This window comes from Phalacrocorax carbo, chromosome 17 (assembly GCF_963921805.1).
Source record: "Phalacrocorax carbo chromosome 17, bPhaCar2.1, whole genome shotgun sequence".
In the NCBI taxonomy this organism is placed as follows: domain Eukaryota; kingdom Metazoa; phylum Chordata; class Aves; order Suliformes; family Phalacrocoracidae; genus Phalacrocorax; species Phalacrocorax carbo.
Window position 1 is genome coordinate 3727233 of NC_087529.1, and position 13422 is coordinate 3740654.

General features: G+C 41.6%; 1 protein-coding gene across 5 annotated transcripts in view; it reads right to left on the bottom strand.

Moving 5' to 3' along the window:
• TRIM37 (tripartite motif containing 37) overlaps window positions 1-13422 on the bottom strand; it is a 30690-nt gene that overhangs the window by 2761 nt on the left and 14507 nt on the right. For all 5 annotated transcript variants that reach the window (XM_064468045.1, XM_064468049.1, XM_064468048.1 and 2 more), the window contains exons 12-22: window positions 12044-12120; window positions 11406-11585; window positions 10554-10668; window positions 10075-10287; window positions 9537-9673; window positions 8760-8857; window positions 7142-7342; window positions 4772-5083; window positions 3016-3144; window positions 1874-2060; window positions 1085-1203 (exon numbers count right to left, since the gene is read on the bottom strand). In XM_064468045.1, the coding sequence (XP_064324115.1) occupies window positions 1085-1203; window positions 1874-2060; window positions 3016-3144; window positions 4772-5083; window positions 7142-7342; window positions 8760-8857; window positions 9537-9673; window positions 10075-10287; window positions 10554-10668; window positions 11406-11585; window positions 12044-12120 (1768 nt within the window). The remainder of the gene's footprint in view (window positions 1-1084; window positions 1204-1873; window positions 2061-3015; window positions 3145-4771; window positions 5084-7141; window positions 7343-8759; window positions 8858-9536; window positions 9674-10074; window positions 10288-10553; window positions 10669-11405; window positions 11586-12043; window positions 12121-13422) is intronic.

A 13422-nucleotide genomic window follows, 5' to 3' on the forward strand; every position in this document is an offset into this window, starting at 1 on the left:
CAAAACTCTCCCTATTGTACGGTTTTGTCTATGACAAAAGGGGTTTGCTCTGTTCTTAAGAGTTGATACTCATTGCTAAGAAAAAGCGAGTAGTTGAGGTGCCAATTTGACTGTAGCTTTTCCTCTGAAAGGAAAAAAATTGTAATATTTGTTTCCTGAGGCTTTTAACAATGAAGTAGTTCAGTTTTTAAAACATTTTCCTATTCAGCTCTCCGCTATAACGGGAGAGCTGCGGGAGCGCATCACGATCACGCTGCAGTGACTAAGAGCAGAAACTCAGTTTTGTCACTGAGAGACCTTCTGTAAATGCCAACTCCTACACAATACTGCACATTGCAGATAGAGATGGATGCTGGCACCTTAATATAGGCTTTGCACTACAATTCAGTCATTGAAATTCAAATTAGTGCAGGGGTGGAAGGCAGGAGAGTTTTAGCAAGATAAGAAAAACTCTTCTACGTGGACTTTAAAAAAAGCCAATAATATTTTTTTCCAGCATGGAAAGGATGCAGGAAGGGAGGGGGGAAAGTTTCCTCCAGGTCTCTAAGGAAACTGGCTTACGTACCGCAACACCCGACACGAATGAAGTGTTGGAGAGATTCTAGCGCGGACTTGGAGGTAGTTACCAGTGTGGTTTGGCCCTGAAGGCAGAACACTCAAAAGCCAAGGTCACAGGCTACTATTTTAATTAGGTAAGAAATCGTTTTCAAGGCCACGCAACTGAGCACCACAGCAAAGACCTGGAGACATATCCAGGGGTACAAAAAGCAACCACTAGTCCAGAGAAATACATGGCACCATCTAACATTATGTGCTGGGTCTTCACAGCCCTGCTGCACCATAACCTCGCTGTTTCTCCACAGAGAGCAGCGACACAGAGGTGCTCTCTCCTCATTCAGATTTATGCTACAGCTGCCAAATGCTACAGCAAAGTTCAACCGCCATGAAAACAAGTTTTGGGTTTTCTTGTTCGGGCTTTTCTTTTCCTCTTGTTTCCCCTTCAAGCTATTTCCATTACAGAAATGGATCATCATAACCTGGAGCACTGTCACACTGCATTTGCCCTCTACAACATCCGATTTACCTTCTTCTGGCCCTGCAGAAGCACCTTCAGAAAGCATGCCCTGCAGTTCACCAGTTTCAGAGTTGTTTTCCAGACCACCTGCCTGTGCTCCTTCTGTACGACATCCTTTTGAATTCGATCTTGAGAAAGAGATTAGGGGAAATATAAAAACTGATGTTATAAATTCAGCTTTAAACCAGCTATGGAAGCAAATCCTTTTAATGACACATCTAGTTTTAGTCATTGCTTAAGACTCTTGCATGTCCACTTAAACCTTCCAGCTTTGATTGATTTAGAAATTATTTAAAATCTTAAAAAATAAACCTGGAAAAGTTTGTTATGAGTGTTTTCCAAAAATAGTGACTCCTATTTAGAAACAAAAAATAACCCGAGTACTCCACTGCACTTAGCTTAGCCAACAGGGGATTATTATGAAATTGCTGAAAAGCAGTCACAGTGAAAAATACCATCTTAAATGAGGAAATCAAAAGCACTGACTTTCAGTTACAGGTTATTTTGCAAGGAATAGTGGGAAGACAGGCTGGGCCTCCCTTTCAAGTCAGTTTCAGACTATGTCCACAGCTGATCAAAATAAAAGAAAAAATTAAACAAGCAGAAAAGACAACTCGTAACCTAGTTATAAAATCAAAAATTGATATCCAGAGGGAACGGCAGCAACCAAGTAAATTTCAAAGTAATTTCTCTTCCATGCTACAAGCACCTGGTTTTAGTAGATTGGTATTTTTTCTCTCTAGATCAAGGGAAGGTGGGGGAGGAGATAACAAGAAGAAAAAAGAATAAAACCCTTACCCCAAAGCACCAACTTTTCTGGTCTTCTCTACAGCAGCTAAGCCATTTAAGCCAGAAACTCCCACATCGGAATCTGAACCTTCACAAGGTCTTTCCTCCGGCTTAGGCAGCGCCTCAGAAGCACTGCTGTTAGCCAGGGGCCTGGGAGGGTGATGCCGACTGCTCAGCTTTGAGCTCCCTATGCCACCTGAGAAAAGAGGGAGAGGAACTCAAAGCACCTCCAGCCGTTTCACAACGCCAGTTTGGTTCCAAACACGTGCACGCACAAGCTCACCTTCCTCACTCTCACTCTAAAAACTTTACATTTTCAAGTCAACGTATGGGCAACGCACACCCTTTGATATCCACCCTCTAGAGACACAGAGCTTCCGTTTCAGCTGCCGTTTCTGATGGGAGACTCAGGGAAGCACAGATTAATCCTTCCCCATCTTGTGTAGTTAAAACTTCTTCTACTTATCTTCTAGTAACACAGACCCCCTCTTCACCATCATTTTTCCCAGCTACAGATGCAAAGTCGTTTGGCCGCAGTAAGGCGGCCTTTCTAGTCTTGGACAAGGGTGAAACTGGGCACAAAGGTTACAGATACACTGCGTCATGGCTTCACAGTATTTTCGAGTTTCTCACCCAAGCCTTCTGTATCTATTTAGCACTACCAGAAAACAATCATGATACTCCATTTCTCCTCTGAACACTTGAGAGGGGCAAAATACCAACTCCTGTGTTAGGTATTTCATCTCGTTGCCATTTAAGGAAATGCATTGTAAAACTCAGGAGGAACAATACCACGCAATTCTTTCATCACATGTACCTGGAGTTTTCCTGAATTCTCTTTAAGTCAAATCACAATTTAAGCCTGGGTCAGAACTTTTTGATCTATGATTTTCACTACAGAGTGAGCTCCTGCAACACCTTCAGAGAGGCCAGAAATAACATGTAACACACATTTATGTTCTAGTAAGTCAGCTGTGTGGCACTGGTTCACAGCAGATCAGCTATCGAAGGTCTGCACAGGTACAATAACTTAACTAGATTTGAGACAGGACCCAGTCAATTTCAGGGAAACTTGCTGGCAAGCAAAAGAGCTCTCGAAAAGCTTTTGCTAAGATATATCACATCACATAAGTAAAGATGAACTTGTTTACCTTCAGAAGTTTGACCATCCCCCTTCAAACGAAGATTACTATCCCCGCAGTCCACAGCTCTTCGTAAAGACAGACTACCAGCTGCTCCAGAGCGAATGGGCTTGGGTGAATTGCTTTTCTTACTTGCAGCTGCAAAAGTATTTTAAGATGTGACAAATGTTCAACCAAACTGCTGCAGTATTCTGTCTTTATGCCTGTTTTAAGTGAGGTTAAGTTCCATATTAGTCTCATTGCTCATTAACTCCCAACCCTGCACAAAGCTCCTTCCACACCCTTCCTGTCAAAGATGTGGGCTAGAGGGAAGCTTAGCTGACTACAGATGTGGCCAAGACTACATGTCATGTTTGCACGCCTCACCCTAAGCACCACCCAGACTGCTTCAGCCACCATCACAGTATAAAGGGTAAGGGTAGCCAAAACTGCCCCTTCAGCTCTTAAATTCAAAGCCCAACATTTACAATGGACCTCGAAAGCAAGAGCAAAGGCAGGCTATGGGACTCACTCTGTTTACCGCTTCCTAAACTAACCATTCTCTGAGCATATATCAGTGTGGATCCTGCTGCAGAAACTCCTCTAGGTAGAGGAATGGAGGAGTGGTAACTGGAGCAGCAAAACACCAAGTTCTGCTGCCACCACACCCCATAAAGGTGAGGGATGTAGGCTTCAACGCAAGTCCAAAGATTGCTCCTGTTTTACTGAGCCTGTTCCTCTCATTCTGACGCAGAACGAAGTGACTGCCTAGAGCCTTAGTAACCTCTGAAGGATGAGGCGTTTGCTAAGGAAAGAGGGGGTATTAAAAACCCACAACACACAAAAGCTAGCACAGCCAGCGGAGTGCCTTAATCCTTCTGTGGCTTAGTGATGGCACAATTCAAGGCTCGACACTTTAAGACACAATTCTTTCTCTTAATGTGTACCATCAGAGAAGAAATTCTCTGCTCTATGGAAGCAATGAAGTGTAAAACGGACCTTTGCTGGAGTTGCAAAAGCCCTGTTTTGCAGGTCAGCACTGAAAGAGATGGAGAGGAATAAGCTATTCTACCAGTTCTTTAGTCCACTCATGTTTATAATACAGTTCTTACTCATCTTGGCTCCAAAATGCAAGCAATAACTTGAATCAAAAGGTTGCTGGCTGCTCCCAGGCAACAGGGAAGCAAAAGAGGATTAACAAGTGCTTTATTCAGGATCATAAGCAGTGAAGCACTTGCACAGCCTTCATGCTGGTATCCAAAAGATTCCACACTGGCTTACTAGCTAATACACAGGCACCGCTTCGAAAGGAGTCACTTTTCAAAAGGCAAAGTCTCTCCAGAGAGAACCCTAGCTTGCTTGAATTTTAGCAAGATTTGAAGTTACTAAAGTATAGCAAGTCTGGAATTTTTTAGGTTTTTCCCCACTGGCAAGCATCATGAAACATCCTCAAGTTCATAGATGGGCCAGAAGCAAAGCAGCAATCAGCAAGAAGCTAGTGTCAGTTTGATACTGGATTAAACTTCAGAACATTCTCCCTGTGTTAAGTGTGCTACTGGTTTGGGAGCAAAAGTTTTGGTGCTTTTGCCGAGAAGGGCTGAAATCAGTTTCAGTAACATTTACTTACTCAAAAGGCAGCACAGGTTTTACGTTTCTGGATTCTTACAGCTGAACTTGAGTACGAGTAACTACAAAAGGTCTGTTTCCAGATGCCTGGATATATAAACCTCCTATGCCGCTGACATCTAAGAGTGACATTTAAATCCCCCCTTTTCCATGCACTTACAATGCCTTATGTAACAACTGGTAACTGAAGACTTTGTCAGTAGTTCCATTCCTATTTCTTGCAGCTTGCTGCAGCTTTCCGTTCCACAGGCAGCTAGAGCACCTTGCTCAATGGAGAAGAAGCTGGGCTGTCCATCACATGAGCCAGCATTGCTGCTTCTCACTTCTGACAGTTGATTTTTTACATCAGACATTTTGCTTCGAACTTCAGCCATCTGAGTTTTAAGTCTTTTCAGCATCTTCAAGTCAGGTGGCACACGCCACATTGCCTGGTGCCTCCGCTGATCGCGATCTTTTAGAGAATAGGATGATGCTTTACCAAAGGAAAAGTTAATTAACACAACAGGTAAGTCAAACTGTTCTCAAACACACACAGAGACATCTACTTTTAACAGCTATAAGAATTCTACTTTTTGCCCTACTACAAAAAGAGGTAGAGAGATATTCTGTACAGGTACGGCACCATAATATTAAGGCTGCAAGCACTGCACAGCTACCAGGACAGCAGATTGTCATTCCCCACCTGCGATGGAAGAAGGCCCCCAAACTTGCTCACTGGAAGAACCAAGGCTCCTAATACTACTGCGTGAATTCTGATAACTGAGCTACTGCTCTGCATTGCCAGACAAGCTTGAGTTCACAAGCCTGTTTGCCAGTTTATGTCGAATTTGTTATATGTTTTCATAAAATGCATTGAGTGCGTGTATAGGATTCTCATACCACCAACATATCGTCTTAACATACAGAACTCAAAGAAATCTGAAACTAGGGAAGGAATTCCCTTAAGCACAAGAAGATCAAGTCGAGGAGCTAATGCTCAAGTAAGCCTACATGCTGCTTCGCCAGAATTAGATCAACTTCAATGTCTACTTGAAGTGTTATAAATTCTCTAAGTGTGTCACTGCAAATGCAGCTGTTGGAAGCTGTAAAGCCAAGTGGCTCTTCAAAACCTTCACCTTAGAAGGTGAAGTCTAGCAAACTCCAAACATAACAGCAGCTTTCTCCTAGTTAACTGACTTGAATAAGCTCTGGGAACAGTCAAATCTTAAGGGTACCCCAGCAAAACCAGTAATTTCAGCTGCGTAACCAGTAGCTAAAGATGACCAGGAAGCCATCCAACACAACAGGAGAGCTGAATCGTGCTTGAGTAGTAAAGCAAAGTGCAATGCCCTCTCTCAAGGTCTTTTTGTCTGGGCCTTTCTCCAGGCAAAACAGAGCCGAGACTTACGGTTCATGTGCTGCCTCCCCTTTTTGTACCTATAGAAGTGACTTCCATTTTTGGAAATAAGGATTACATTCAGCTGACAATTCATGACTGTTTAAATAGTTTCAGCTAGCTTTTAGATTCAATAACACCAATGTCACTGTTGCAGCAAAAGCAAGCAGATGGACTATTATTTCTCTTCCATTCCATTAAGTCACCAAGTCGTTGTTTCAGAATGACCTGAAATAAGATGTTGCGGTAGCGGGCCAGCTAGCTCCAAAGAAGTGTTAATCGTGATAAATGTGTTACTGAGGTTTGATTTAATTTAAATTCTTCACTAACAAAACAAGAGAAATGAGCAACCTTCAGTAATAGCCATGGGTGCCGGCACTGCCGGCTATCTTGCTTTTGCTGCATGTGAGGTTAAATGCTGTTTCTGGTTGGAGGGTCCTACCTGAACCACAGATACTCTTCAAAGCCTTTAATTATTTAAATACCATCGCTATTTTGGGCTCCTGACGTTTTGATCCATTTTTCTTCTACAAGCGCTTACATGTGCTCTTCCAACCTTACTACTGCGCACATTTTTCTAGTTCTGTTTTAAATGCTTTTTTAATACAAAAGTAAATTCCAGGGTTTATTTTCTGGTTAGTGCACACTGTGCTGCTGGTACCCTCAGCCACAAAGTGTGTGACGCGAGAGGTGTAACTGCTTTCTCAGCAGATGTGCTCCGCATTGTTTTGCCTCTTTCTGTGCTAACCCCTTCTAGAAAAGGGCCTTTCATTCATCTCCCACGGCTGCAGTCCAAGAGGCTGCATGAACTCTCTCTACAGAGCTGCTACACAAACCAGCCAGCCACTTCAGTCGCATCCCCCAAGAAAAGATGAGAAGACCCTCCCTGATACACATTTCTGTTTTCAGTTGAGTCACCCAGCATTCTCAATCTGAGGTCAACCACTAAGACAAAGAACGCGTTAGAGCAGGCAGTACGATGCAGCATACTGATGAGCGCAGCTGAGGATAAGGAAGTTTAGCTACCAATGACAAGGACTGCTTGTCATCCTCTTTTCCCCCTCCCCTCCTCGAATCTGCTTCTAACTCTGGGACTGCATTCTCAGAGACATTTCCAGGTTGGAATTAAATCATTGGATATTGAGGTACAGTTACCTCTGCTCTGCAGAAGAGAGGCAGGTGGACGCGGCTGAAGGCCCCAAAGGTTCTCCATACCGTTCCTGTCTTTTAGATCCAGCAAGTGGATTAAAATTAAGGGATCTATATCTAGTAAACTGCTACTGGCTGTTGAGCCTAGGGTACTTCCTCCCCGCCTTGAAGGTCTTCCACTTGCACTGGTGTAGCCATGGCTCATACCTAAGGAGGAGTTACAGAGAAAGAGTGTGCATATACATGACATGGGTGATGCATTATTCCCTGTAGAAAAAAAAAGGCAGAGTTCTACAGGCAGATTAGGAATGAAAACATTCCAAGAAACTTAACAAGACATCAGCTATTTCATGGGTTTATGGATTCTGAAAGCAATCAGATATGCTTCTAAATAAAAGTTTAAGCTAAAAACCACCAGAGGGGGGAAAATAAAAAGAAAAAAGGATTTAGCTTCATATCTTTTACGCAAATCTCTTAATAAATATATTGGTAAACAAATCAACACAAAGAGTATTTATTCTGAAGAAATGCAAATAAATTTTCTAGGTTCCCCCACCAATTAGATTAGGGGGGTGGGGGAGGGAAAGGAATCTTCAGTTGACTTCTGCTGGGTTACGATATTCCCATTACATAGAGGCCAAGGCACTCCAAAGATGAAGAGAGTCTTCAGAGAAAACAGATCTGCGAGATTAAAACTGTACAGTTTAGCAGAACTCCCTTCCAACACGGACAGGTGACACTACTACATCCAGACTGGAGAACAGCGCAAGCAGGTAAATGCAGGAAGCTCAAGAGATTGTGCCAGCTTTTACTAACGTGGTTAAAAATTACTTTCGAAAAGTTCCTAAATAAATGTGCTTTCTACAGCCACTGTGCTCCTACTGTAAAGGTTACCTTTCCAGAAGGAAAGAGACCCTAAACTTCCTAGGTCACAAGAAATTTTCAAGATGTTTTGAAAAAGCAGCTAAAAGCAGGACGCTTAAGGAGTTCTGTCTTTCAAGAACTAGCAGACTTCCAGAGCAGCATAAATACCACTTCCAGTGAATGCCACTTCAGATATCTTCACCATAAATAAATACACTTATATTCAGTATACATGTATTTCTTTCAGATTCTTATTAACCTTTGGCTAATTTGGGCTATGATCATCTTGAGGCTGCAAGAAATCGTAAAGCGCCTTTTCATTACTGTATTTAATAGTATACTTCTGCTTGACTTGTAAGCACTCTTTACTTCATTCCCTCCACGTACTTCAGGTTTTACAGCGCACTAAAACCCAAGTGAATGTGTGACGCATTCAGAGGCCACACAGACGTCAGTAAAAACCTCGTCAGCCTACTCACAGTCAGAACAGACGGGGTGTCAAGGAGGTAGAAAAGCCTCTCTCCAAACTTATGCATCATTTTCAAACAAGCACATTCAGAAGATCACCCTCTTTTTTTTTTCTATTGAGCCAATGAAACGTTTCTGCTACACTGCAATAATCAGTACAAACCACATGATGCAGCATTTCCAAAAATAGAAATGCCTGCAGAACACACAGCTTGACGTTGCTTCCAAGAACAGGGGAAGGAATCCAGCAGCATTTTGCATATATGGGAATTCTGAAGGCTGTTTTTCATACCTGATGCTCCAGGGGTAGCAGCAGCTGCTGCATCCTCCATGAGATCTCCTTCTTCCAACTCCATATTACTGCTATATTCCACGTCATTTTCTCCAGACCTTAGGAGATGATTGGGGTGGGAAAAGAATACAATTATTAGCTTCTGTCAGCTCTTGTTAAACATGATGGCACATACCTCGAGAACAACAGGAAGCACGGTAAATAGTATTTTCTGCATTCCAAACAACACAAATGGAACAAATCAACGTGTGTTAATTAAATGACTGATTCACTAACCAAGAGTCCAAAAAGTGTCATATGTATCTAGACTGTAAAATCTGATCCTCCAAACTTCTATATTTGTATGTGTTACAACACATTCTCATGTTTTAATGAAGATTCTAGGATCTGACATTATCATCTCGGCTAAGAACCTTATTCTCCAGTTTAAGTAACTGTCTTTATTATCACTCTCCTACTACTCCAACACTTCCTAATACCAAACCTCTCTTTCGTTACAGTGTAGAAACAGTTTTCTTAATAGTGTTTTGGGAAAGAACTTTCACAGACTATCACTTGTCAAAGACAGAATCCAACACTAAAATACGTGATGAGATCAGATAGTAACCAGCTGACCAAAAATTCAATGTTTCCAGTATAGAGAACACCCCTCACACGCTACTGGAATCCCCCACACATCATAGCTGTGATACAGCAAACGAATCAGTTTCCATTGGAATTAGGACGGCTACCCTGAGAGACAAGGTGATGATCTGAAAGGCATTTTAAGATACTTACATAGTTTCTTCATCAATATCATTTTCTTCTGTGTTACTAGTTGCTGTCGAACTAGCTGAAGAGCTGCTACCATCAAGGTGGTTCACCTCGTCTTCTCCAGCAAGATCTATATCCAAGTCACCGTCAGAGAGCTCATGCTACAGAAAAAACAGAACAAGCCTTTATAAAGAAGAAACATTTCAAGTTGCACTTTGACGCATGCACCAGAAGCTAGGAACAGGCTGACTCTCCCCAGAGTATCACACTATTGTACAGGAGTTTGGAGGGTCTCAAAGCACAATAAAAGCTGGTAGCAAACAGAAGTTGGAGTTTTCAGCTGCAACTTGGAAACTTTTTTGTAGTGGGATCTATTAGCTCTGTTCCAGAACATCTCTCTAGTGTTATCTCTCGCTGCTAGCTCTTGAGTGCGTTATCTCCTATTTCCACGCAGAGGATAATAAATCTAATTTACAATTCAGTAGTTCACTGATGTTTCTACTGCTCTCCTATCATAAAAAGCTACACATAAACAAAGAGGCAGGAAAAAGGCAATTCCTACGTTGAAGTCTTCATGCTGGATCTTCTCTTCCTCCTCTTCCTTGCTATCTCGCACTAATCCTGGAGCAGCGACGTTCTCAAGTAGTACTTCAGTGCTTTGTCCAGCTTTCTTTGATCTTGTTTCTGGACCATCATCATTCTGGGGACTAAGATGAGTGTCTGGAGGTGAAATGCCTCGTGATTTCTGAGTCCGGGAAAGTTCAATCGCAAGCCTCTTAAATATTAGAAGGATACACAAAAGTGTATACGTAGGTATGTACATAGAGAAGACAACATGTACACATAAAAGACAACAATGGAGCATCAACATCAGATCAAGTAAGTTTGTTGACTTGCGTATATGCTATTTTAGTAACGCCAATAACAAACTACCAATAGCAACCCAAAAACACACAACTGTCAAACATGACCGCTGTAACCTAAAACACATAACTACTGGTCAGTAAAAGGTGATTTTACATTAACGTGCATCCCACTTACTTCTTTAAGGTTATTTATTTGTTGGATGTAACTTGTCTGAGCTGCTTCCAGTTGAGCGATGTACCAGTGCTGATCTCGGCACTTCTGGAAGAAGGTTGGTGAGCGCACTTGGAACCTTCAAAGGAACATTTCAAAAGGGGTTTTTTTTGGTTGTTGTTCTTGTTTTAGGGTTTTTTTCTTTGTCATCGCCCACCCCCCCCATCCAAAACACCCTGCGTAAGAACATCAGACAACCTGAAATCTAGTGAGGAAATAAACTTAACAGACAACATGTACTTCTATACTCAGTATCCTGAACACACTGAATGGCAACACTGGTTTTTGTAGGAGAGGCAGTTATATGACAGGTGCTTATCTTCACAAGCCAACACTAAAAAAAAACCAACACACTACAAAGCATTTAACAGGAGCAAGAGTAGGACTACGAGAACGTCTGAGGTAGATAAAAGCTTCTATATTTTGTCATAACATTACAAGTTCCATTGAGAGCATTAGCTCTCTCACATTGCAGGCTTCCTTCATTCCCAAAGTTCTCCTGTGCTCTTTACAACTGTTTCTAAAGGGGGGGGGGGGGGGGGAGAAAACACCCTTTTGCTTCAACTCAGTTAGCTACAGATCCCCAACCCAAGGTTATTAGTGTCAAGCGTAGCTACTTCTCAAAGACATGTAAAGTTTCCACAACTCCCTTCAGCACATTTTCTTCTTTCAAGCTTATGACAGCAAAATCCATTTATGACAAAACATGACACAATTATTTTAAATTCAACTACTTAATTACTTCCTATTTCAGTAGTAGGTGTGATGCTTTGTGAAATGATAGCTGAGGAGAGCCCCACTACGTATCCTCCTTACCTGAGGATCACAGTGTCATTTTGCCTGTTTAAATAGCCTTCATTGGCTAGCAAATCCAAACGAAAGAATCTGTTGTAACCCCAGCATTCTCCAACTTCAAAATCAGAGGCAAACTCTCGAATTATGTTTTTAGTGGGATCGTTGGTGGATTGGTGAACCATTTCTACACGGTACTCATACCTACGCAGGGGAAGGTCACAATATTAACACCGAAACAAAGATGTCAGAATTGCTGAATGTGTCAAGTTTAACAGAACTGCTCTTCCTGGGAGGCTTGTGTGCCCAGCTGAAGAGGCGATTCCGTCTTAAAATTTTACTGAACACGTATATAAACAGTACAAGGGGGAAGTAGTAACAGGGAGCAGAGCGGTAAATCAACTCTAGCACTGAATACTACGAGACAGATACTCTTACCGGTTGTTTTGCCAGCTTGCTTTTTATCTCAAGAAAGCCACGGAGTAACGACTTTAAAATAGTATCTTTGGGCACTATTCAAAGCTCAAATGGACAACAGAAGTCTCACTATTCTTTATGGGAGTGCTCTGCAGGCCCTAGCAACACTGCAGAACTTGAAGTCATTCTTTGCAATAGGTAAAATAAAAAAAAAGAACAGCTGCTCTTACTACAGGTTTGCTTACTTGGATGTCTCTGGCAATCCAGCTGACAGCTCCAAGAACACAGACAGATAGTAGCCCCGTACTACTCCATTTCCATCCTTGAAACAAACAAAGGAGAGAGATAAATTAAAAAAAAAAGAAAAAGAAAACCAAACCAATTCAATATACCCTTGAAGTTTAGAAAACAGCTTCAATCAATACAGAATCTGCAGCAGTAGCCTACTCTGCATGCTACAGTTTTGATTTTTAGTCTCCTCTGACCTACAACTCTTTACTGTAACTTGAATTAACAGAGTTTGCATCTGGAAGCACATATGCACTCTAGCACCGGTGTCTCAGATATAAATCTCAAAACAGAGCTCTAGTTACTCTGTTAGCATTTTAGGAGTTCAGTTAAGTGGAAGACCGAGTAGACAAACACTTGTCAATGTATTGGAAAAACATCTATTTAACATACAGAAAAAGGAATTAAAAAGCTCCTAAGTTCTACCCATCAGTTTATTACGGCCTAATTTTTCTCAAGCTCTCCACATGAAAACAGCTCAGGTTAAACAATTCTGCAATGTTTTACACACAGCTGCATTTCAAAGGCACTTAATTTTTGAAAGAAAAATCAATTTCTTTAGGAAAAAACATGCAACATTAAAAAGTTAGGTCAGTTAACTGAGAAACAATATTAGAATCACCAGAAATCAAGAAAAAAAAATGTGGCAAAACCTCCATCACACTCACCTTACTCAAGGATGAAGAATGGCTCAATTTGAATCCTCTAGGTTGAAAAAACATTTCAACTTACCATTTAAAAAAAAAATAATCAATTTTATGCCTTCTGACAGTGCACCTTATGTAGTCAATCCTGACTTTACAATAGCCTGAAAACTTACAGAGGCCCACATCTGCACTGCAAGAATCCAACTCTGTATACGTGGGTTTAACAGATGAATCCAGTTCTCTGAAGATGCCCCGTAAATCACTAACAAACCAACCTTGCTCTCCACCACTACACACGTATTTCTGCAAACACAGCTGCAGTAGCAGCCAGAGCTTCCTGGAAGTGCTGACCAGACTAGCAGACTGTAAGAAGACCACACCTGTGGGTTAACATTCCAACACTGACAGAGGCATTGTTTCTGAAATCTGAATATTCAGCCCACCGAAAGGACATGAGTACAACACATCGGTTTTAATATCAGCATTTGAGAACTGGACGCACAGTAAAACTGATTCCCTTTCAGCTAATACCTTACCCTCCTCCCAACTTCCCAAAAAAGGATTACTCATAACCATAAATATGGTAAGTTATTCTAGTCCTCAGTTCTGCAAGAAACATCTGCCAAAACCACTTGGACAAAAGTGGTAAAGATATCTATTAAAGTTCCTGTGGCATATTTGTAAGACCC